Source organism: Muscardinus avellanarius (genome assembly GCF_963383645.1).
Source record: "Muscardinus avellanarius genome assembly, chromosome: 1".
NCBI lineage: Eukaryota > Metazoa > Chordata > Mammalia > Rodentia > Gliridae > Muscardinus > Muscardinus avellanarius.
The window spans coordinates 82,808,989-82,832,394 of record NC_137786.1 but is presented as its reverse complement, the minus strand read 5'-3'; the positions used below and the strand labels follow the sequence as shown (position 1 = coordinate 82,832,394).

Below are 23,406 nucleotides of genomic sequence, written 5' to 3'. Positions count from 1 at the left end.
GATTCAGGTAACATACAAAATGCATTCAGTGCTGTACTGAACACACAGTACATGGTTAGAAAATGCTGCTGATTAGGATTATCACGACAAACAACTCTGACAGTTGATGCCAACTTTAAGGCAATATAGCGTCAGTAGAGTATCTGACATGACAAGATCAAATTTTAATATAAGTATTAACTAAATATAATACAAAACTGATCTTGCCATCAGCTCCTGTTAAATAAAAATTTCCTAGAAACTTAGGGTCTAGTAATATTTCAGACAGAAAATCATCATTAAAATATATAAAAAGGAGGCAGAGCTATCAGCCAAGTGTGACTGTTAGAATTTCCTCTCCTCAATACTAGGTTGGCATGTAAGTCTCCACAGGGAAATAGGCTCTGTGAGAATGATTTTCATGTATACATTTATTTTCTTGTTGTTTTTAAGTATCAGAAAGAAAAAAACTTATTTCCCTAGCCAGACATGGTGGTGCAGAGACAGGAGGATTACAGGTTTGAAGCCAGCCTCAGCAACCTAGTAAAGCTCTCAGCAGTTTAGTGAGATCCTGTTTTTAAATTAAAGTAAAACTAGTCTTGAGGTGTAGCTCAGAGGTAGAACACTCCTGGGTTCAATCCCAGCAATACACACATACAGGCACATATACATATACCAACTTATTTCCCAACCAACCTTGGATTTTTCTTCAGGCTCTGGCAATAGTGGCTTCCCATCTTTATCCTAAGTGAAATTGAATATTCATTAGAAATGAAATTGGACATTTTGCTTTCATGTCCTATTCAGTTTGGTTTTGAGAATTCCAGAGCATGAGAGGTAAGCTTATTTTTCTTACATTTGTGTGAATTTATACTCTAGATTTACTTTTTATAAAGTATCAAAACAAGGACTTGAACTATAAAAATCAAGAGACTAAGTTACCAAATATAATTCCCATTTATTTTTCACTGAAACTTACAGGAAACAACTTTTTGTCACCTGTTATTTAGGGTAATAATTTAATTATAAAAAAGGTCTTTGGCAAAAAAAAGTACAATTACATTACTGGAAGATATTTTTTTAAGTCTTAATTCTCCATTGTAGGGGAAAGAGGTAGTTATCATTCCTATAATGAATTTTGTTTAGCTTATTTGAATATGATGTTTCACAAATTAGAACACTTCTAAAAATGAGAAAATTTTCACAAATAAGGATATGTAAGAAAAATGATATATTTTTCCATATAGTGATATATAAGAATCACAACAATTTTCCATCATATGTTTATATACATGATTTTTAAAGTTCAATTACAAATGTAGTTACAGGAGTTAGTCCACCATCCTGAGCACAAATCAAAACAACAAAACTATTTTACCACGGAGGGTACTGCTAAATAGCAGTACATTTATACCTACTGTCTAGAAGCCCTAGGTTGCTTTTATTTATATAGTAGTGAGAGAGAAAAAAATATTCCTAAATTGTTCCTTTGGTTTTCAGGTTAAGGATCTACATCAAACATTATAAGCAGTTGAAACACTTGAATTAGGAATTTTAATGGGCCACAGGGTCACTACTTAGGAAACCAGCCAAAGAAAAACCAGCCCTTATTGGATTTTAACTGCACACAGCAGAGGAGAAAGGGCCCAGGGTTTTCAGTGTCAACATCTGAACTTAGACGTAACATTTACTTAGTGTTAAGGCAGGGATGGGACAAACGTGGTGGGAAGGCAAGGGAAGAGTACTACTGTTGTGCACTGTGGTAAAACTTACCGTGGCTGGTTTTAATCTGTAATCAGACGGGATGGTTTCATCATCTTCACCACACTTCTCTTGTTTTTCTTCTTTAGCTTTTGCCTTATCAAAGTGGAGAGGAAAAGGAAAAGCAGTTGAACCATGTATGCCAATCCAATGACATCATTTCCTTTGTGTACTTCAGGAGAGCACCTGATCAGTTAAAAGTGTCTGGGCGTGTTCTGTAAACTGCAAAGCTCAAGGCCATGGCGAGCAGCCAGGAGTGGAGCAGCTCAACATCTATCCGTGACGGGGACACACCTGGCCAGGAGTCCTGGGTGTCCAGCCCTGCTCATGCTGTGACCCTGGGATGCTACCCCGCCTTCCTTTGGTCTGCTTTCTTCAGCTATCACATGTAGCTACTAATAATCTTTACTCTGCTCACTGACTTGTAAGGCTCAATAGAGAAAAGTAAAAAAAAAAAAAAAAAAAAAAAAAAAAGATCCCTGGATAGAAAGCACAGCACTGAAGTTGGCTGCCATTATTTTAAGAGCCACCCTAGATTTTAATGAGGCAGTAGTCTAAGGGAAGGAGGGGCAACACAGCCAAATCTTATGCTAAACCTACTTCAGAAATCAGAGAAGCATCCACTCACAAATCTTGGCTGATCTTTTATGAAAACAGAAACAATAACAAAGGCCTTCATAGCATTACTGAACCACAGATGACTTACCATATTAGAAATAAAAGTGTAGTTCTATAGTAGACCCTTGCCTTTTAAGATACAATATTTGAAATTTAATCATCTGGTGAGTAGTACAAAATTCTGTAACATGTGATAGTTCCTATCTACATCAAAGTATGGATTTACCTCACAAACCAAAGGGGCAATTCATTAGCAAATTCTGACTCCATCTACTGTTTCTGTCTCCATCTCAGTCTATAATTATAGTTCTCTATTGATTGACAGTTCTTTGATTAATTTAAAAATGTATTAAGTACCTCTAAGAGCCAGACATTACTCTAAGCTTTGGAGTTAAAATTTTATTTTTCTATAAAATAATTCTTTTAAAGAATTAAAGCATTTCTTGTTTTTTTTTTAACATTTCAATTTTTATTCTACTGCAGCATGTGGAGAAAGTTCAGTTACACAGTGGTACTCTTCAGCTCAGAGATTTGTGAAGCCTGTGGCCATAAGAGCTCTTATGAATGCCAAGGGCCACCTATATGGTGAAACTGTCTTCTCCACTAGACTCAGGACAGTGAGAGCTACACACACAGCCAGCGCCTTTCATTGCTCTATCTTTATGCTCTTGCGTGCCTGCACTGTGGATGGTACAGAGCATGTACTGAGAGGGGGCATTGAACTAAAATAACACTGGAATAGGTAACCACACCTGCAAAGGGTGTGTGTGTGTGTGTGTGTGTATGTGTGTATGTGTTACTAGGATTTGCACCCAGGGGTATTCTACCTCCGACTTAAACTCCCAGCCTTATTTTATATGCATTTTGAAACAAGGTCTCGCTAGGCTGATTAAGAGTCTCACTACTTGCTGAGGCTGTCCTCGAACCTGTAATCTTCCTGTTCAGCCACCTAAATACTGGTATTACAGGCATGTACCACCACAGCAAGCTGGGAGATTTATAATAAGGTATCAGCATAGGATAAACATATAACCTATGATATATCATAAAAATACCAAAGAGGCAAGGTCCTCTTTTAGGGGGTACTATGGGGTTTCCACAGAGCACTCTCCATTGTGAATGGGCTGGGGTAGCAGTGGACTCCTTCAGGTCAGTAGCCACCTTCAAAAGTCTTAGCAAAGTATCAGACTATTCAGATTGCAAAGAATTTCTATCAGGTACTATGAATTCAGCTCAAGCATCTAAAGGATTGAGAGATCTTCTTAAGGAAATATTTGGGACATGATTAAAAAGGAAGACTAGTAAGTCAAATGGTGGAAAAGAAGAGTTATTTTTTACTAGAATTTATTTTACTAATGCTCCAAAATTTTCTAGAGAAAGCTAAATATATTCATACCCATCCCCAAACTAGTTACCCAGGGTACTTTATAAGTTACGTGTGTGTGTGTGTGTGTGTGTGTGTGTGTGTGTGTGTGTATGTGTAAAACTGATTATTGAACTTAGGGGTGTCCTACATCTGAGCTATAACCTCAGCCCTCTTTATTTTGAAACAGTTTCCCTAAGTTGATGAGTGTCTTGCTAAATTGCTGAGGCTGGCCTCAAACCTGAGAACCTCCTGACTCAGTCCTCCAAGTACTGGGATTACAGGAGTGTGCCATGCACCCAGCTATGAGTTATATTTATATTACTCTTTTACATTTCCTTATTCTACTTTTAGTCACTCTGAGGCTCTTTTTGTCTTGGTATACTTATCACATGTATACCTTCCCTCCCATGTTTATTGTCTATTAAATCGCTCTCATTATCTGTACAAAGCCTGAGGCAAAAGTGTGATTCACTGCTAGCCGCAGAGCCCTCAGGTGGTAGAACCACAACTCAGCTTGAGTTCCCGACTCCCCCAGGGCTCTGCCAAGACCACCCTTTCTTGGGCCAACAGGGCTTCTCTCAGGCTACTCCCAGTAATACATAGCATGTCTCATAATGCTGCATTTTCCTTGGTTCTCAGTACGTTACTTGGTCCTGGCAGATGGGGACTGCTTCTCCTGCTCCCCCGTGTTCACTGTCCCGCAGTGACTCCTGCCACACGGTGGCTGGCGAGCCCTCCAAGAAAGTCGAAGACAGAAATTGGCCCATCACGGACCAGGGCTGTCCCAGCCTCCAGGAGCCTTCCTGGGAGCCAGGGAGATTCCCTTTCCCTGACGACTCAGAACAGGAAGTGACAGCAGAGAGGGGGGCATTGTGACAGCGATACTGCCCAGCCCGGAGCAGAAAGGGCCAGGCCCCTCAGCAGCCCAGGTTGCATTTCCATCTGCCCCAGGACACTGAAACAGGTAACTCTCTCCTAGTTCTCCTCTTTCCCCCCAGAAGAACAAGTTGAAAAATTCTACAAAAATTGGAATTTAATACCCAAACTCTCCTAAGCCAGCTACACACTCGTAATGGCTCAGAAGGGATAAGGAGGTCTTGGAGGGGGTGAGATAACCACTCATCAGGACCTTGCTCGAAATGTGCAGCAGCTTCTGTTACCGAGCACTTCCTGCTTGGTTTAATTCTAGTGTAAGATAAATTTTTCAACTCTTTCTCCATAGTTATATAAGAAGGATCTTCCTACCCTTTAAAGTCATTTCCCTCCTCATAAAGAAAAGTCCTCAGTACCCTTCTGAAAACACAAATGAATGATTTCCCCAGAGCAACAAACCCCACTCTCCCCAGGCTACTGCCTCTTGTTATCTTGTTTAGTCAGGTGCCATTAAAGCTTTGGCAAAGGTGATTAGTGTTCATTTTAAATATTAAACTTCAAGACAATTTAGAAGACAAACACCCTAAACATTTCCCTGGGTTGTTAACCACCAGCAATAAATATCTAAATTAATCAGATTTGACAATAAGGCAGAATGGAAAGTAGTTTGTTAGTAACACCCAATAAAATAAGAGCCCTGTAAGAATTCTACAGACGCGGACAGCATTTTGCAACCGGCAGACTAATGTGCTGTGTAAATCAGCCGCTAGGCCAGTACCTCATCGACTTCCTTCACAGAGCTGAGGTCGAGCTCAGGTTCCGATTTCCTGGTGCCCAGGGAAGCCGACAGGGCCTCAAGTGCTTGATCGCTCATGGCATCCTGTTAAAAACAAAAAATTCCGTGCATTAAAAAAAAACCTAAACGGTAGCGCCTTTCCTTTGTGTGTGAAAATACACATGTTAAATACATGACATAAACTACAGATTGGGGAAGTTCTTTAGGAAGGTAATTTTACTTAAAACCTAAGCAAAGAAAAAAGGAAAGAAGAACTTACCAACGAAAATTGGGGCTAAGACACGTTCACGTTCTTACAGTAACAGCACTCTCTGGGGCACACTTCACCCCTTATTTTGTAAGCTAAAAGTATAACTATAATAATACTTATTTTATTATACTCTTACTAAATACTCTTACTAAAATAAAAGCTGTAAGTAGTAAACTTTCACTGCTGTTTTTTTTTTTTTTGTTGTTGTTATTTCTAAAAATGGCTCCTGACAACTCTATTTTTTTTAGCAAAACAGTTAAGTCTGGAAAGCAGGGAAACTTGAAGTGGTCCCCACAGCTGCCTCCTTCTTTGAAGGAACAATGGCTCAGCAAGGTAGGAACTCCCACTCTAAGGGTGTGGCGCTCACCAGCCAGGCAGATAAAAATAAACTGTCCAAACTGTCTGCTCCAGGGGGAGAGAGGCAGAAGCCGCTCTGATAGAAACCCCTTCATATTATCTAGACTTCTGGCATGTGGGACATGTTTTCACATCCAACCCAGAGCTGTGGGTTAGCCTTTCAGATTTTGCTAGAATGAAGACTTTGTTGATTGTGGTTAGGAGAGGTGGACGGAAATAGCTGCCAACAATATCCCTCTAATGATCTACAAAGCTCAACCTCCTGCAGGAAATCAAACTGAAGATTTTTTGTTCCAAGGGCACAATTTCTTTGATCTGACCTTCTGTGCATTATAGTGGTGAGTTGGTCTTCCATCGTGAACAAGAAGATGGTGCTAAAAGCATTCATAGGACTTACAGAAACACTTGAGGCTTGCCTGGAGATGAACACTATATCCCTCACTGGCTTCACTACTCCACATAGACCCGGGGGAGGAAATGGGCTCCTCCTCATGGCCAATGCACTATTGAGATTAACCTGGATAAGCAAGGTCAGGCTCAGGAAAACAATCACTGTCATGCGGACCGTGGTTACTCTCAGTGGAGTAATTACTGATACCTCCTCCAACTTTCTTTTCTTCTCCTGGGGTGGAGCAGCACTTCGGATTACCCCAGCTGACTGAGCTTTTAAAATCTCTCCTGTAGCTTTCTGAAAAATAAAACACAAAAGGCCATATTTATAGGTGAGGGAAATTTAATTGTAAGAGCCAGGACTAAAAAGTTGTTGTTCTCAAGTTCAAACCAGCTTCTAACAAGTTCTCCTCAAAAGAACTACAGCAATACCTCTTTCTCTGTTTTCTTTCCATCAGCAGTAGGAGAACTGCAGGTGAAGTCAGATGACAGGGAGTCTATGGCATCATCAGGTCCCATGGGTTTCTGAGAGATAAGCACAAGGACAGTAACACAAGGAGCCATTCAAGTGAAAGGTGGGACTATAAACCCAGCATCCCTTTGCTATCATACAAAAGAAACATTGATGAAATAATTCATACTGAAGTCTATATTTTGGAGGGAATGGATGCTCTAAGTATTATTTTCCTCTTCCTCTATTTTAAAGGGATTATATGGTAGAATATATCCATTCTATTTCTATTAATATTTCTTTTATTTCAATACCTTCTTTACTCCATTCTCCTTCCTCTAAAAAAGCTAAACATGAGGTGAAGAATTAACACAACCCTCTGCCCAAACTCTTTCTCATCATCTGACTTAGAGATCAGTTCAGTTATGATCTTCAAATATAGAATTGATAGCCCAAATAAAGATAGAAATTATGTTGATTTATACTTTAGAAGATATTTATGTAAACTCACCGGAGGGTCTGGAGGAGGTCCTGTGATCCCTTCCTTTCTCTGAAACAAATATTAATTGGGTGAGATTGAGAAAGCAATACTAATCATTAAGACTGAAAAATGAGCTCTCAGCTTGTAATGGTCTGAATTGTGCCCCTTCCAAATTCATATGTTGAAGCGCTAACCTCTGTCTCTCAGAATAAGACCTTATTTGGACACAGGGTCTTTAAAAGTGATGGAGTAAAAGTGAGGCCATTAGGGCAGTCCCTAATTCAAAATGACGTGTGTCTTTATAAGAAAAAGAAATTTACACCCAGAAAAATGCATAGAATAAAGATGATATGAAGAGACAGAGGGGAAATGGCCATCAACAAGCCAGGCAGAGGGATCTGCAAGAGAGTTGCACCTCACATCCCTCAGAAGGAACCCACTCTGCTGACACCTTGATTCTGAACTTCCAGTCTCTGGAACTGTGAGACAATTTTTTTTTTGTTTAAACCATCCAGTCTGTGATACTTTTCTTAGGGCAGCTCTAGCAAACTAATACACCAAGTGAAATTCTTAGTAATGACAATTCCATTTACCCTCAAATCTTCTCAATTTTAAAAACTGTAAAGATATTGATATGAAATTATATTTCAAAAAGGAAATAGTAAAATGAAAGTAAATGATAACTTACAGCCAAAAGTTCCAAATATTTTGGAGGAATTGTAACTTCTCTTTTACCCAGTTCTTCAATATAAATGGAAGTCATTGGATCCTAGAAGAAAATCAAACACATAGGAATATTATATAATTAATCAGTCGAGACTATTATATGCATATTCTGGAACCAAAGTAATATTGCATTATTATACTTTATAAAAGTTTTGAATACAACATAAGTGATTAAGAATCCAATTTTTTTTGGCACTAGAGATAGAACCCAGGGGCATTCTACCACCAAGTTATTCCCACAGCCTGATTTTTCTTAATTTCTTATTTAGAAACAGGGTCTCACTAAGTTACAGAAACTGGTTTCAAACCTGTGATCCTCCTGTTTCAGCCTCCCAAGTACTGGGATTACAAGTGTGTGCCACCATGCCAGGCTTAAGAATCTGATTTTTTTTTTTTTTTTTTTGCGGGTATGGGGATGGAACCCAGAGGCATTTGAACTCCGAGCTACACCCCCTGCCCAATTTTTATTCTTTATTTTGAAACAGGGTCTCACTGAGTTGCAGAGGGCCTCACTAAGTAGCCGAGGCTGTCCGCGAACCATGATCCTCCAGTCTCAGCCTACCAAATGCTGTGATTACAAGCATGCATCACCATGCACAGCTAAGAATCCAATTCTTTACACAACTCAGAAGTTCTAAGTTTACAAAAATATCCATATTTAATTGGCTTAACTCACATGTAATACAAGAAAATATTTTAAAATACTAAGATGAAATTTGTGCTAAGATATATTTAAGATATATTAAGGCTTATAATATACAAAAAAGCGCACTTAATAGCAGAATGAGTTTCTAAATAACTCAATACATGGCTTTATTACATTGAGTTATTTCTTATACGGGACCTAAGAAAACGAAATTATAAAGAGTGGCTATTTCCTGTTTGGCCCTATCCAATCCTCGTCCCATTTCTTGACACCCAGAAATAGCCACAACCTTTAACTTTAAATTTATCATCTCCATCCATTTAAAGTTGAACATATTTTTAAAATTATCATATACAGGTATTCATAAACAGCTATAGTATTACTTTATACATTTTCAAATGTTATATAAGTGATATTCTACATATCTATATTTTATTGAAATTATGATTGTGTAATATGTTCATGTTGATACATGAATACTCCATTTTCACCACTCTAAAGCATTACATAGGTTTCTCTCACTTTTGGAGTGGCCCACATTCTCCTTTGAATGTGTATTTCTTACTTAAATTTCCTAAATAAATTTCTGTCTATGTCTCTGACTGGTAGGTGATGAGATTCTTTTTTAAAAAGCATAGTTTCATTGGTGCATTGTTTTCTCATATAATGTAGTTCAGCGTGCTAAGGACATACATGCACACAGCACTCGATGAGCTTCCCCCGATCCCTCCCCACTCCCTTCCCATTATGTGAAGTGAGACTAGCCCGTCACAGAAAGTAGAGCCTCATCTGTTTTCTCTCATATGTAGAAGCTAGGGGACTGACTGGGATACAAGAGGGGCTTTTCTGTATGATATTGGAAATGGAACCAGGGTCATTCTATCTCTGAGCTACACCCCCAGCCCTATTTTTTATTCTTTATTTTGAAACAGGCTCTCACTGAGTCGCAAAGGGCCTCTAAGTAGATGAGGCTGTCTGCGAACCACGATCCTCTGGTCTCAGTCTCCCAATTGCTGGGATTACAAGCATGTGGCACCATACCCGGCTCAAGAGAAACTTTAGATAAAAGAAGAAACTCCAGGAAAGCAAAGGAGGGAGCCTAGTGGTGGAGGGGGAATCAATGAAGGTAACACTTCAAGTGAGGCTGAAATTCTTTTCATGGCTCCCAAGTTGAGGAATCAACCCTTCTCCCAGTGACATCTTTTGGTGACTCAGGTGGGACTTCAGAGACATCTACTTTTGGTAAGTCTACCAAAGTGTTTTTGTTTTTCTCCCCATCTATAATGTTATTTTTTCCCTAAGTGTATAAAACTCCTGTCTTTCACTTTAATAGACTAAAAGAGCATAACAGTTTTCCCTATTTGCCATGGTTCCCCATTCTCAAGTGGCAATAAAATGGCAGCTGACACTGTACCTAGAGGCCTGGCAAGGGTCTTTGAACTCTAAAGCTGCTCAGGGGCTCAGTGGTTCCTTTTCCCTTTTCTCCTCCCTTACTCTGCTCTAAGACTTCACACAGGCTTCTTAGCTGTCTTTGGTGTTTTAAAGTGTAATCCATGCTTGTAATGTGAAAGATCTCCCACACCCCTTTTGAGACCAAGGGGGAAAGTGTTGCTTTTAAAACCAAACACTAGCCAGGCGTGGTGGCGCACGCTTGTAATCCCAGCATTTGGGAGGCTAAGACAGGAGGATAACAGTTCTCGGAGAGCCTCAGCTATTAGTGAGGCCCTTTGCAACTCAGTGAGACCCTGTTTCAAAATAAAGAATAAAATATAGGGCTGGGGGTGTAGCTCAAAGGGAGAATACCTCTGGGTTCCATCTCTAGTACTGGAAAAAATAAATAAAACCAAACACTAGCTATGAGAATTGAAGTAGGATTCTCTCTCATTCATTCTCTCTCTCTCTCTCTCTCTCTCTCTCTCTCTCTCTCTCTCTCTCTCTCTCTCTCTTTCTCATTCTCTCTTCATCTCCCTTTCCTCCTTCTCTCTTTTTTTTTTCTGGCCAAATCCTATTTCCCACTTAGAAGACTAGTGCTTATTCAATGATAGGGCATATCCTTTAGGCTAACATACCCCATTAGTGGGTCAAGAAAACATAAGTCACATATCCAGAAAAACACACATGAGGGATGGATCTCCTAGCATTTTGAGCATTCCTACATTTCATGGCCTGTGGAGTATTTCTCAGACACCATGTTGAAGGGAACCGACCTTGATATAAGAGTCAAGGGAGCTACCTTAACTAAACATCATATATTTAGACCCAGTACTTTTTTTTTTGCAGTACTGGGAATAGAAACCAGGGACGTTCTACCTCCAAGCTACACCCTCAGCTCTATCTTTTATTCTTTATTTTGAAACAGGGTCTCACTAACTAAAAATAAATAATATATAAAAATTTTATAAAATTGTATAAAAATGTTATGTTTGCTCCATAGCTCCATACAGGGTTACCTACTTGGTCTTGAATATCCAATAGAAAAGCATAATTGGGAACAGATATGCTATTCTGGGATTAAAAAGAGCCAGAGTCATAAAGCAATTTTGAAGACCCCCACATAATTGAACTAGACTTATTCTGAATTTGACTCCCTTTTATATTCTACACTATAATTTATAATGGTATGTCTACTTTTGGCTCACAGAAGAAATATAATATGGCAGTATACTCAAAACTTCTCTCCAACCGAGTCCTTATAAGATGCTATAAGACAAAACCTGTCCCTCTTGAAAACTTGCGGGTCTAGGACCACCAGACACCATAGAAAGAGAAACTCCTATTCATGTAAAGAACTTGAGGATCTATAAGTCCTGTTCAAAATCAAACAGTAAAACCTGTTTAAGGTAAGTTTTTCTATAAACTATATTCCTGGAACCTTGTTTATTTTCTTTCTTGTGGAGCATTTTCCTTTTGGTTATGGGGATTTCTCTGTTAAACCAGGAACCTTAAAGATACTTAATGAGCTAATGAGGTCTCCCATAAAGTAGAAAAAGGATATGACAACCTCATACCTAAAGAAAAACAAGATGCTTGGTTTATAGGCGGCTCTGCCAAATATGTAAACACAGAAGGTAGACAGCAGTGACAAATAATCCTTAGAATAAGCAAATTATTAGTACTAATGGACAGAGTCATAGTAGTTGATATGCTAAATTGTATGCTGTTTTAGGATTTGTGCCGTGAGGACTTTGCATGATGTATATAATCAAATAGGTTGGGTATCTTCCTGCCAGTTAAAAATGTTAATCAACGGATGGTCTAGTGTGAAAAGTTGGGGGAAAAAAATACCAGCAATATATCTAGATTATTGTGCACTGTCAGGTTAGTGTGTGTGTGTGTGTGTGTGTGTGTGTGTGTGTGTGTGTAGGTGCCCACTGTAACTGTGATAGCACTGAAAAGCAGATAAATGACTTTGTTGACTTGAAAACCCAAATAAACAGGCTTGTGAATGCTGATCCAGCCCGATAGCAGGATCTGCAATGATGGGCATGATGGGCATGCCAAAAATGCAGGCACATAGGAGAAAATCCACCTAATGCTCATCATGTTTCAAGGGCTAAATGTCCTTCAGTAGTATTAACTTATGACCTGACAGTAAAAAAAAATAAATAAATAAAATAAAATAAATAAAAAATCCCAACAACTGAGGCCAGTTTCTTTTAGGTCAGTTAGGAGGAGCCTTTTGATCCCTGGCCTAGGTAGGGCCAACACCCCTTGCCAGCTAGAAGCAGTTATAGAAATGGAAACTATGCTCCTTATCAACCCTTAAAATTAAGGGATTGAAGTCTTGGGGGGAGGGAAATGATATAAGAAAGAAAAAATAAGTGGAAAGGAGACACACAGAAAAACAAGGAAAGCATAACTTTAATATGGAAGCCTGTGGCAAGGCCTGTGACACCCAAAACTTTCTGTTGACTGTCTTGGGGGATGTGTCTGTTTATCAAATAACAGAGGTCACACCAAAGAGGACTCTCCTCAGACATAGTATCTTAGAACAGTTTATACAAAATGGATACCGACTGATAAGACAGTGAAAGTCTGGACCTGGAAGACGACTGACTAATGCATCACACATCACCTGTGAACACTGGAGTGGGGTCATCCTCCCATGCCTCATTCTTCCCACCCCTTGTGAAAATTCCCTAGAAAAAAAGAGCACTGGACTCCGAAAGGGATTCTCTCACTTGTGAAGTGGCTCACATTCTCCTTTCAATGTGCATTTTCTACTTTCCTAAATAAATTTCTATGTCTCTGAAAAATAAAAATAAATCATTACATAGTATCCTGTCCTCTGTTGAAAAAAATTGTTTCCAATGAATTTCCTATTGAGTTGTCTTTTTCTCTGCTTTTTTTTTTAATGCTTTATGAGGTCTAATAACAAATCCTTTGCTATCCCTATTGAAAATATTTTCATATAGTCTATGACACACTTTTTTTGTTTGCTCGTTTGTGGTACTAGAGATTGAAATGAGGGGCACTGTACCTCTGAGATACACTCCCAGCCCTCTTTTATTTTTTATTTTGAAACTTAGTGTCTTGCTAAGTTCTGGCACACAGGCCTTGAGCCTGTGATCCTCCTGTCTCAGCTTATTCTGAGGATTACTCATATGGCATATCTTTTTTTAATGCCAAGAAATACATCATTTTATTGCTTTTTGGGAATTAGGAAGAGGGATCAACTGAGGATAGAAGCCATTTAGAAATTAACTTCAAGATGTAGGATGAAAAATGTCTGGAAATCAAGTAAGTTCAAGTCTACTGGACTTAACTCTTGAGGATAGAAAATATGTCTTTCTGACCTAGTGTCATTCTCAGCAAAATCATTTTTTGAATCAACAGTGGTATCATCTTGCAGCTATCCAAGCAACAGAACACTTAAGTGTTCTCTTGCACTTCAAGACTGTGGCCTCCTTTACTCTCCTACAAGTTGAATATGAGTTTTTCCAGATCTCAGGTCACATACCGAAACGACTGGCCCGGTATACGGTGTAGTATTTTCGTTTGTTTCCTCTGGCTCTCCCAAAGTACCTATTAAGTCATCCAAAGCTGCATCCATGCCTGACTAGAAATGAAAAAAAGCAAATGTCATTTGTTAAACATATTTCACATTTGATTTTTTTAACTATAAACCCTTGCCTATTCTGTAGAAAGAAACATCAAATACCAAAAGTTCTTTAAATACCAGAATCTTTAAATATGATCTAATCTAAATTCCCAAAGTATAGACTCTGGGATGGAAAGATAAAAGCTATATTCAAGCAAGGATCCCAACTGCAATAAGTTCAAAGGCATTAACTACACAAACAAATATATGGATTAATTAAAGTTGCAGATCCAATGTACTGACAGTTAAAAAGGAGAGAGAGCAAATACAAAGAACTGTGGCCATGCTGCTGTGACATGCATCTGTTATATGTTGCTTATCACTAGTTCCAGAGTTTTATACAAAGACCCCCAACAAAATCCTAGATAGCATCTCTTACAAACAGAGTTATTTTCAAAAATGGATTTTCCTATATTTTTTTCATTTAGTTTTGGGTATTTTCATCATTGTTCACTTACCCAAGTGTCAACAAAACAAAAACCACCTGAAGGGTTAAAGGTACAAGAACTGGCCATTTATTCTGCCCATATGGACTTAAATTAGTATAATAAATGAGAGAAGGCCTTTGTATTATTTTTGAGGTTAAGAATGATTCATTGTAAACAGTAACCTACAACTGAAGGGGAAAATAACCACCGGCAAAGATCTTTTATTATATAACTCATTAAAAAGGATTACCTAAAAATTTTGCTTTTCTGTGTGCGTATGCGTGTGTGTGTGCCTGCGTGTGCAGCAGCCGCTATATTTCCACAACAGTTTAGGATTCACCTGACCAATGATTTGTGTAATAAAATTTAGGGCCTTTTAATTTTAGACTTATTTTGGGAGGAGGGGAGATTTCAGAATACAAAAGACATTCTTTAGTGATAAAGCTGGTTAAAGAGGATGCATTTGCAGCAGAAAAATTGGAACGTAAACTCCATAAAATGAAACTGGAGTTTTCAAAACAGAGGTTTCTAACATTAAATGTTACAAATTTAGACATGAAAGCCACATTTTCTACTTAATCACATTTATAAAATAATAATTAAAAATGGTCCCTTCAGTTGCCCCTCTCATATTTGTTTGCCAGCAAGAAATTAAACTGGGATAAGCAGAGATTAAATATCTTATGTAGAAGTGTGCTGGGATCTTCATACCTTTCCAGATGGTTTATCTGGCTTGGCTTCAACGGGCGCAGCTGTTGTTAATAATTTCTTTTCTTTTTTCTGGTGCAAGTTTAGAAAGACATAAAAACATTTTCATATGCCTCTATAAAACTCCATGCAATTACATATTTTAAGATGAATCCATTGTAATATGAATGGCATTGACTATACCCTGAACATCTGCTCTGCACCTGACACATGTAAGACGTTGTATGTGTGAGTGACACACTTTTTCAGTGCTAAGTAATATTAATGTTGTATGTTATGTACTGTTTCAGAACTTAATATTAACTTCATTTGGTGATGGGGATAGCAAGGAACAAAGAGATTAAGTAGCTGTCCTCAGGTTGCACACTGAGAGAGTGAGCCGAGGTCTGAATCCAGGACTATTTCTTTCTCACCGTGTTTCTCCAGAGCCTGAGGCTAGTTTCTGCAGCTCCAATGAATTCCTTCTGTAGGCCACCATTGCAAGCTGTGCTCTCTGAATCTGCCCCACACACCATGACCGCCACATCCCTTGCTCCTCACTTTTTCCTTCATTTCCCTAAAATGAGTTTCTCTTCCTCTCACCAGTGCTGTGGTTCCCTTAGCACAGATTTCCAGTGGCTTTCTGTTCGGCAGCCTCCACGGCTCTGTCCGGACATGACCTTTGAAGTTGAGCCTGGGGACCTGTTGCCTCATCTCTCACAGCTGACTTAACCCAGCACCATTCTGATTCTACCCTGGTGTTTGTGCCCTTTGATCTCTGTCACCCTTAGCATCTCTTCTGCTTTGTCTTCAGCAGCATACATTCTACATGTTCCTGCTCTGTGCTGGCAGCCCTATCCAAAATCATTCTCTAAGGCCAGGCTTCAAACCTTTCAGGGATTGGCAGGAACTAAATGCGTGAGGTTGTTGGGTTTAAGACGATAGGGGATCACGTCTCATTTGAGGCATCTGAATTCCAGCAGCAGCGGAGCAGAGGCATGGAGTATCGTCTCTACCTGGGTGCACACTAGCCATGACAGGCATGCTCCATTGAGACTCGGCACACCACTTCTCCTTCTGTACTTTGGTTTTTCTTCTGTGAAGTGGGGATAATCTCAGAGTGGATGTGAGGATTAGATAAATTAATATATGCGAAATATGGAAATCAGTGTTTGGCATTTACTAAACACTATGTAAATACTTGCTATATAATTAAGTGCTAAACAAGTAATTGCTGTGATTAGGATGCAAAAAATATTGTGGGGGCTGCCAGGGCATGAGCCTGAATCTGTGCAACTGGAATCACTTCCATGGCTACTGCCTTACGTAGAGATTCGCTCATAATCTCATAGTCTCTTCCACAATTCCTCCTCCTCTTTCCTCCCTCCCTCCCTCCCTCTTCCTCTCTCTCCATCTCTTCCTCTCCTTTTTCTAATTTCTGTCTACATGCAGGTAACCAGGGGCTCAGGGACAGGACTGCAAGGTGCAGTACACCATTTAAGGAGGTACTCACTCTCAGATGTTGACACTGCACTTGGGTGAACCTGACAGTGAATAACTCTTTAAGTTCTGTGTCCCGGGCACCTCTGTTGTCTTACCTTAGTGGGCTAGGAACCTAGTTCAATTGGACTAGAAAACTCCAGGTCGTTAGAGATTTTACTTTGTCTTTTCCTAAATTGGCCAACGATTTCCTAGAACCTGGAAGTTTCATCTCTGCAATGCCTCTTGCATAACTTCCACTCTCTTATTCTACAGCAGCTCTAATTTAGGCTAAACTATGACTCACCAGGACTACTCTAACAGCCCCTGACCAACTTTCCACCTCCTCACTCGACCAATAAATTCCCCTTAGCATTCTCTATGGCAGCGTTAACCTGTCTTTCTGGTCTTACAGCCCCAGCACTCACCTCCCAGGCTCCTCCACCCTGGAATGCACTTTGTGCCCAGGACACATCTTAGACACCTTGAAGTGTATGCACAGCTGCATTCCTAGTTGTCCTTCCATGCCTCGCAGGTGGGATCTCCCCTACCAAATCCCAGGTGGGTTCACTGAATCAGATAGAACCTTTTCTTTCCACACCAAATAGGATAAAAGGACCTTTCCTAATCTGCCTTGAATTGCCATCCCAGGTATTTTATCTTCTCCCCATACTTGAATGGGCCAGCCTGAAGTTGACTAACCACAGTGCTTTAAATATGCAAGGAACTAAAATCGGAAGACAGATCTGATCCATCCCATCAATAAGACAAGAATCAGGGGCAAAGAAAAGTGAAATGATTTGCTGCAAGTTCCAGCTCAAGCCAGCCCAGAGCAGAATCCCACAGAGCTGCTCCTGATTTTACTGTTTTGCTTTCACTAACACTGGCTAATTTACATCTTAGCACATAACTTCAAACTTTTATTGCATTTTAAAATTTACTCTAACATATCTAATTCCCTGCCTTTAATCTGCTTTCAACCCATTTTACTTGTCTTCACTGACCCATAATAGTAATGTGTATACCAAGGCTAACGTGTGTGTGTGTGTGTGTGTGTGTGTGTGTGTTAGTTACTGCGAATGAAACCAAGGGGCTTTCTACCTCCTAGCAACATTCCCAGACCACTTTTATATTTTATTTGGAAACAGGGTCTCAGTAAGTTGCTGAGAGCCTCACTAAGTAGCTGATGCTGGCTTCAAACCTGTGCAGTCCTCCTGTCTCAGCGTCCCAAGTATTGGGATTACAAGCGTGCACCACCATGCCTGGCTGGGTATTTTTATTTAAAAGGTTTTGTAAATCTTTTCTATATCCCATTGGAGATCTGCATGAGTTTCAGAAGAAATAATGTTCTCTTCTTTCAAAATCAGAGAAAGAATGATTTTGAGAGATGTGCTATATGTTCCCCTATGACTCTCCCTACCGCCTAGCCTATAGGGAAATAAGTGTGTGTGTGTGTGGGGGGGTACTTTTCCTATTTTGATAAGCAGGAATATAAAGACATATGCCTTTTTTCTATTTTCATTTTCATCTTCTCTTTGTTGCTTCAGTTGCTTCCTTGTGGCTTCAGACTGACTCCATGTTCTCCAAACTGAAAGCTAACTCTGTTCTGCTAAGAGTAGAAGAGGCGGACTCCATCTTACTCACATGTAAGTTAGTATCTGCAGCCATTCAAAGGCTGAGAAGGCGGCTTGTTGGGAACTAGCCAGCACAGCACACACACTTGTTCCTCAGTGGCTTGCCAAGCCTACTTTGGAAACATCCCTTTTCAATCATGACCATGATTTACCACTATCAAGATACCTGGTGTCAACACTGAAAGCTGAGAGTAATGCGTATTCAAACGCTCTGGAGATTTTATGTGCTTTATTTCACACCTAGAAATTTGGAAGGCAGGATCTGAGTCGACTCACATTTCAATCTCCTTGGCATTGATACCATACTTTATATATGGTAGGTTCTCCATATGATTTATTGAATATGTGAATTTTAAAAATCACTTGTAGTACCCTGTTCACTTTAAATCCCTTAAGTGCATGCATTTCTTCACAAAATTTAACACAGGCAGCATTCAGTTTTACCAAAGGGTATGTTATCGCAGCATATGTTTATTATATAAGAAACCCCATAAGCACAGAGGTCCACCTTTACATGTGCTCACCTTGTCATCTGGCTTTGCAGATGTTGCAGCTACAGCAGCAGCGACAGTGTCTCCACCAGCAGAAATAGTGTCTTGTGACTTAGTCTAAGAGTAGGGATAAAAGGATGACAGGACTAAGTATCTTCAAATGACTACTGCCAGGAGAATGAGTTTCAAATGCCACTAACAGCTGTGAGTTTGCCCTCACAGGGGACTGTATACTAGCTTTTCTGCACATGATACAATGCTGAACACCACACAAAGCTGAACTCAAAGGCAACAGAGTCCACACAGGTCACAAGAAGAGACAGATGCCATTAAACCTGGTATATGTACTAGGTATATGTGCTCCAGTTTACACATACCAACTGTAATTCATTATGTAATTATTGCTATGTGAGGAGCCCACTATTGTGAGATACTCTGATTTTCTCAAGAGAACCTAGATAATAGGTTTTATGTGAAATATCCTTTAATTGTTGGCAACTAAAATTATTTTAACACTGTAAGCCAAACAAACACATGTGGCTGCCTTTAATTGATGAGTCACAAATCTCTGAAGCCTGATATAAAATATATTGCAAAACATGCCTAGTCTTTACCTGCTGAGTGCTGCCAATAAACAAATGCTTCTTGTAGATATTTATTCTCTTTTTTTCTTTTTTTTATTTCAAGATACTTTATTTTCAAAACAGGTCACAACACTAAGCTGTTGGCCCGTTCTGCATTCTAAAAAGTTGACTACCATGAACCGTACAATTATAGGATAAATTTCTGATTTGGGCTCTAGAAGTTCATCCTTTCTACAATAAGACTCTGAAAACACTTCAAGACATCCATTTGCAGAAGCAGACAATGAAAGAAAGTTCAAATTATGCCCATGTATTAAGGTATCACTACAAATCTCACTATGATATATGAGGAGGGGTGGGTAGCAGGATGGGACCTGAAGGGAAATTCACCAAACCTGTATGCATGTTTGTTCGTAAGACTTTGAACTTCACTATCATGTATAATTATAATGCAAATATAAGTATGTAAACAAATCAGTCATATAAAGAAGCAGGTGAGGCAGAATATATTGGTGCATGCCTATAGTTTCAACTACTCAGGAGGTTGAGGCAAGAGGATTTCTTGGGCCTGGGAGTCCAGCCTGGGCAATGTAGCAACATCCTACCTCAAAACAAACAAACAAACAAATAAACAAAACCCAGCAGCAGCAGATAATGCAGAGCATTTGTGTTCTGTCAACCCATGTTTCGAGTGGTCCAGGAGGAAGCAACCATTCAAAGTTTCCAGTTTGGGAGACACAGACTGAAGCCTGCTGCCTTACGATCATGGCTGGTCATTAAACTTATCTTGGGCTTCTCAGGCCCATGTTTCTATAGGACTATTTGTAAAACCAATAAAATAAGAGCACCAAATCATTACAAACAAAGTATATTCTGCATGACCCCAAAGATTCAGCTATACACCTCAGTGTGAACAAGGGCACTAACTGTATCTTATTACCAAATTGATGTTAGTGTTTTCATATCTAATCAAACTGCTTAATTTACCTTTGGTTCTGTTGATTTTTCTGATGTCAGCTGTTCATTTGATCTGGAAACCGCTTTTTCATTGTCAGCAATTTTGCTTCCTGAATCTGATGCTTGCTTGGGTAGACTTTTTGGCTGAAAGCACACAGATCCATGCACACGTGTGTGCAGACACACATACAAAAACAATGTTAACATCATGGTAGTTTTAAACATAATACTGATAATTTTTTCATAGAATAAAAACTATAACAGTTTTACTGTTTATGGTATTGAAATATGTGAATTCAAATGAGTGTTATATAAATGTGATAAAATTTGACTTTAGGTACAAAATTTGAAATAATGCGAATCCGTCCTCCATTCTCCCCAGTCAGTGAGGATCACTAGAACTGGAGGGGAGCTCACCAAGGACAGCATGCAGGCCTGTCCCTCTCACTCTCAACTGCCTTATGATGTGATACTGCAAGGCACCAGTAAAAGTATATTAAAAAAGAACAAAATTATGTCCTTAACAGAAAAGTGTATGGAACCTAGACAATATGATGCTAAGTGAAATCGGCCTGTCTCTGAAAGTCAAGGACCTTCTGTTTTTTTATAATATGTGGAAGCTAGAGTAAAAATAGGAAAAAGGGGAACTTCAGATAAATAAGGGGAGAGACTGGTAGAATAGAGAGGAAAAAGGAGAGCTGAAGGAGGAAACAGTTGAAATAATGTATGTCCATATATGAAGGTCTCATTACCAATCTCATCAACATGCATGGGAGGGGAGGAGGAAACGAGGTGGGATGTGGAAGAAAATAAACCTAATGCTGTGTTCATGTATGTTGACACCACTTTGAATCTCACTATGATATATAATTACAAAGCACTGATAAAAGCGTAAAGAAAACAATCACTGGAGTAAATTGTAAACACTGCTATTGCCACACGATGGCACCATTTTAGCTGATAAAAAAAATTTCAGCCATCCAGTCTCCATGAGCAATTTTAATTATAACTCAGCAAAAGACACAGCTTTATAATAGAGTACTATTCACAATCATTTACCTCTCTGTGTTCCTTTGACTTTCCTTCTTGGGATTTTTTCTCATGAACTGAAGATGGCTGTTAATTTTTAAAGATTAAAAACTCAGTAGTGTTGGAGTGCATTGTTTTCCTATTTCCAACAGGCTCAAAAACAAAATTCCCTAATGAAGCCATCTGTCTCCCCCAGGAAAAGCTCACTTAGGCCCATATTTTTGGGGACTAGGGTAGATGTGATCAGCAGTAACCCTACTAACAGTCTCCAGACTGAATGGCAATTATCAGAATAGTGAAAAATTTGAGTTTTTCATCTAGAATGAGATTTTCAAATGCACGGCTCTCTAACTCACTAGCTGTTTTTCACAATTCACACAGACCAGTTGGTAACTGTAAGCCCATCTGCAATGACATCAGATGGGGAGGATGACCACTAAGTTGGCCTCACCTTGTACTTCATGATCTCACCCTTCACTAAACTTCAAGTACTTTGGCACAAAGCATCTTTGCGCTCTCACAGGAAACCTTTCAGTCATATTTAAGGAATTGCTTAAACACTTGAAAAAAATAAAGTACAACACTTTGAGGAGAAACATTTGTGCTGCTGCAGGAACCCAAAGATCCACCTCAGTGTGGAGGTAGAAAGGCTTTCAGACTGGAATGGCATGAATTAGGGTAGCAGAGAGTAACTGATAACTGGTACTGCCAACCCAGATAAGATATCAAGGTTGTTAACGCAGCCAGCCTTTTAGAAAAGACCTTCATTATTATTGTTGTTGTTGTTACTATTGATTGAACCTAGCGCCTTTCTACCTTTAAGCTACAACCTCAGCTCTTTTTTTTTTATTCTGAAACAAGGTCTTATTAAGTAACCATATGCTGGTCTTGAATTTGCGGTCCTCCACTCTCAGACTCCCAAGTACTGGGATTACTGGTATATATCACCATGACTGGCTAGATTCATTCTTTTTGATGATTAGAATTATAATTGGATACTTCACTTTTGTCTTTTCTCCTTTGTTTCTCTTGATTTATTTAAACATGTATTTCACTTATAGATTTGAACAAAACAAAATTCCTTCTGAAATACATTATTTTTGCCTACAAAATATTATATATATATATTGGTGGTATTGGGGTTCCTGGAAACCCTTCTATGTCCAGGATACACTCCAAGACCTACTTTATACTTTTTAATTTGGAAACAGGGTCTCTGAAACCAGCAAGGCTGGCTTCGAACCTGCGCGATCCTCCTGAGCGGGTATTACAAGCATGTGCCACCACGCTCAGCAAATATTATATATTTGAGCTGGGCATGGTGGCATAACCTGTATGGGCTGAGACAGGAGGATTTCAGGTTTGAGGAGAACTTTAGCAACTTATAAATTCTCAGCAACCTAGTAAAATACTGTTTCAAAACAAAAAATAAAAAATAAAAAAGTTGGGGATAAAGCTCAGAGTAGAATATCCCTGAGTTCAAGCCCCAATAACACACACACACACACACACACACACACACACACATCATATATCCTTTTAATAATATATTTAACATAATAAATATTTTATATATATTATACCAAATCATCTTCAAAAGAATAGTCCACAGTTAATTCAATTAACTAACATATCCTTTTACCATGACATAATTTAGAAAATTCATTATTTGTTATTATTAAAAAGAATTTGGGCCAGGCTTGGTGGCACACTCTTGTAATCCCAGTGCTTGGGAGACTGAGACAAGAGGATCACAGGTTCACAGCCAGCCCCAGCTACTTAGTGAGGCCTTCCACAACTTAATGAGAACCTGTTTCAAAATAAATAATAAAAAATAGGGCTGGAGCTAGACCTTGGAGGTAAAATGACTATGGGTTCAATCCCCATTACTTAAAAAAAAAAAAAAAGAATCTGAATAACTTACTAGCTGATCTAAATCTTTTACCTTAGTTGATTGGGCCTTCTTCTCAGGTTCTGTTTTTGGAGCCTAAATTAATAAAAAAAGCAGGAGAGAAAGAGGAGGAGGAAGAGTAAACAAACATAACTTAAAAATATTATAATAGATTTCTTCAACTAAGTAAAGTCAAAAGATGATTTTGATGTTATTATAAATTTAAACTTTGAATTAAGTTTATTGTTGGAATGGTAACTCTTTAGACAATACTTGAGCACACTAATATTTTGTTCTATTGCAATTTATGTCTTATTTCTTGCTATATATCAGATATATAAAACATTAACATTAACACTGTAGTAGATACAGGAGCAACACAAGATTAAAGCCTCCATCCTCCAAAGCCGAGAGCACTATGCTTCCAAGTT

The 23,406-nt window shown here is 38.9% G+C and overlaps 1 protein-coding gene across 1 annotated transcript in view; it reads right to left on the bottom strand.

The window, feature by feature from the left end:
- Positions 1–23,406, bottom strand: part of CAST (calpastatin) — a gene marked incomplete at both ends in the record, with an annotated part of 116,985 nt that overhangs the window by 28,831 nt on the left and 64,748 nt on the right. Inside the window, 13 exons of the mRNA XM_080707573.1 lie at positions 676–723; positions 1,753–1,836; positions 5,376–5,477; positions 6,599–6,688; positions 6,823–6,915; positions 7,353–7,391; positions 8,011–8,091; positions 13,655–13,753; positions 14,935–15,003; positions 18,548–18,631; positions 20,086–20,199; positions 21,115–21,171; positions 23,030–23,071. Of these exons, the coding sequence (XP_080563699.1) occupies positions 676–723; positions 1,753–1,836; positions 5,376–5,477; positions 6,599–6,688; positions 6,823–6,915; positions 7,353–7,391; positions 8,011–8,091; positions 13,655–13,753; positions 14,935–15,003; positions 18,548–18,631; positions 20,086–20,199; positions 21,115–21,171; positions 23,030–23,071 (1,002 nt within the window). The remainder of the gene's footprint in view (positions 1–675; positions 724–1,752; positions 1,837–5,375; positions 5,478–6,598; positions 6,689–6,822; positions 6,916–7,352; positions 7,392–8,010; positions 8,092–13,654; positions 13,754–14,934; positions 15,004–18,547; positions 18,632–20,085; positions 20,200–21,114; positions 21,172–23,029; positions 23,072–23,406) is intronic.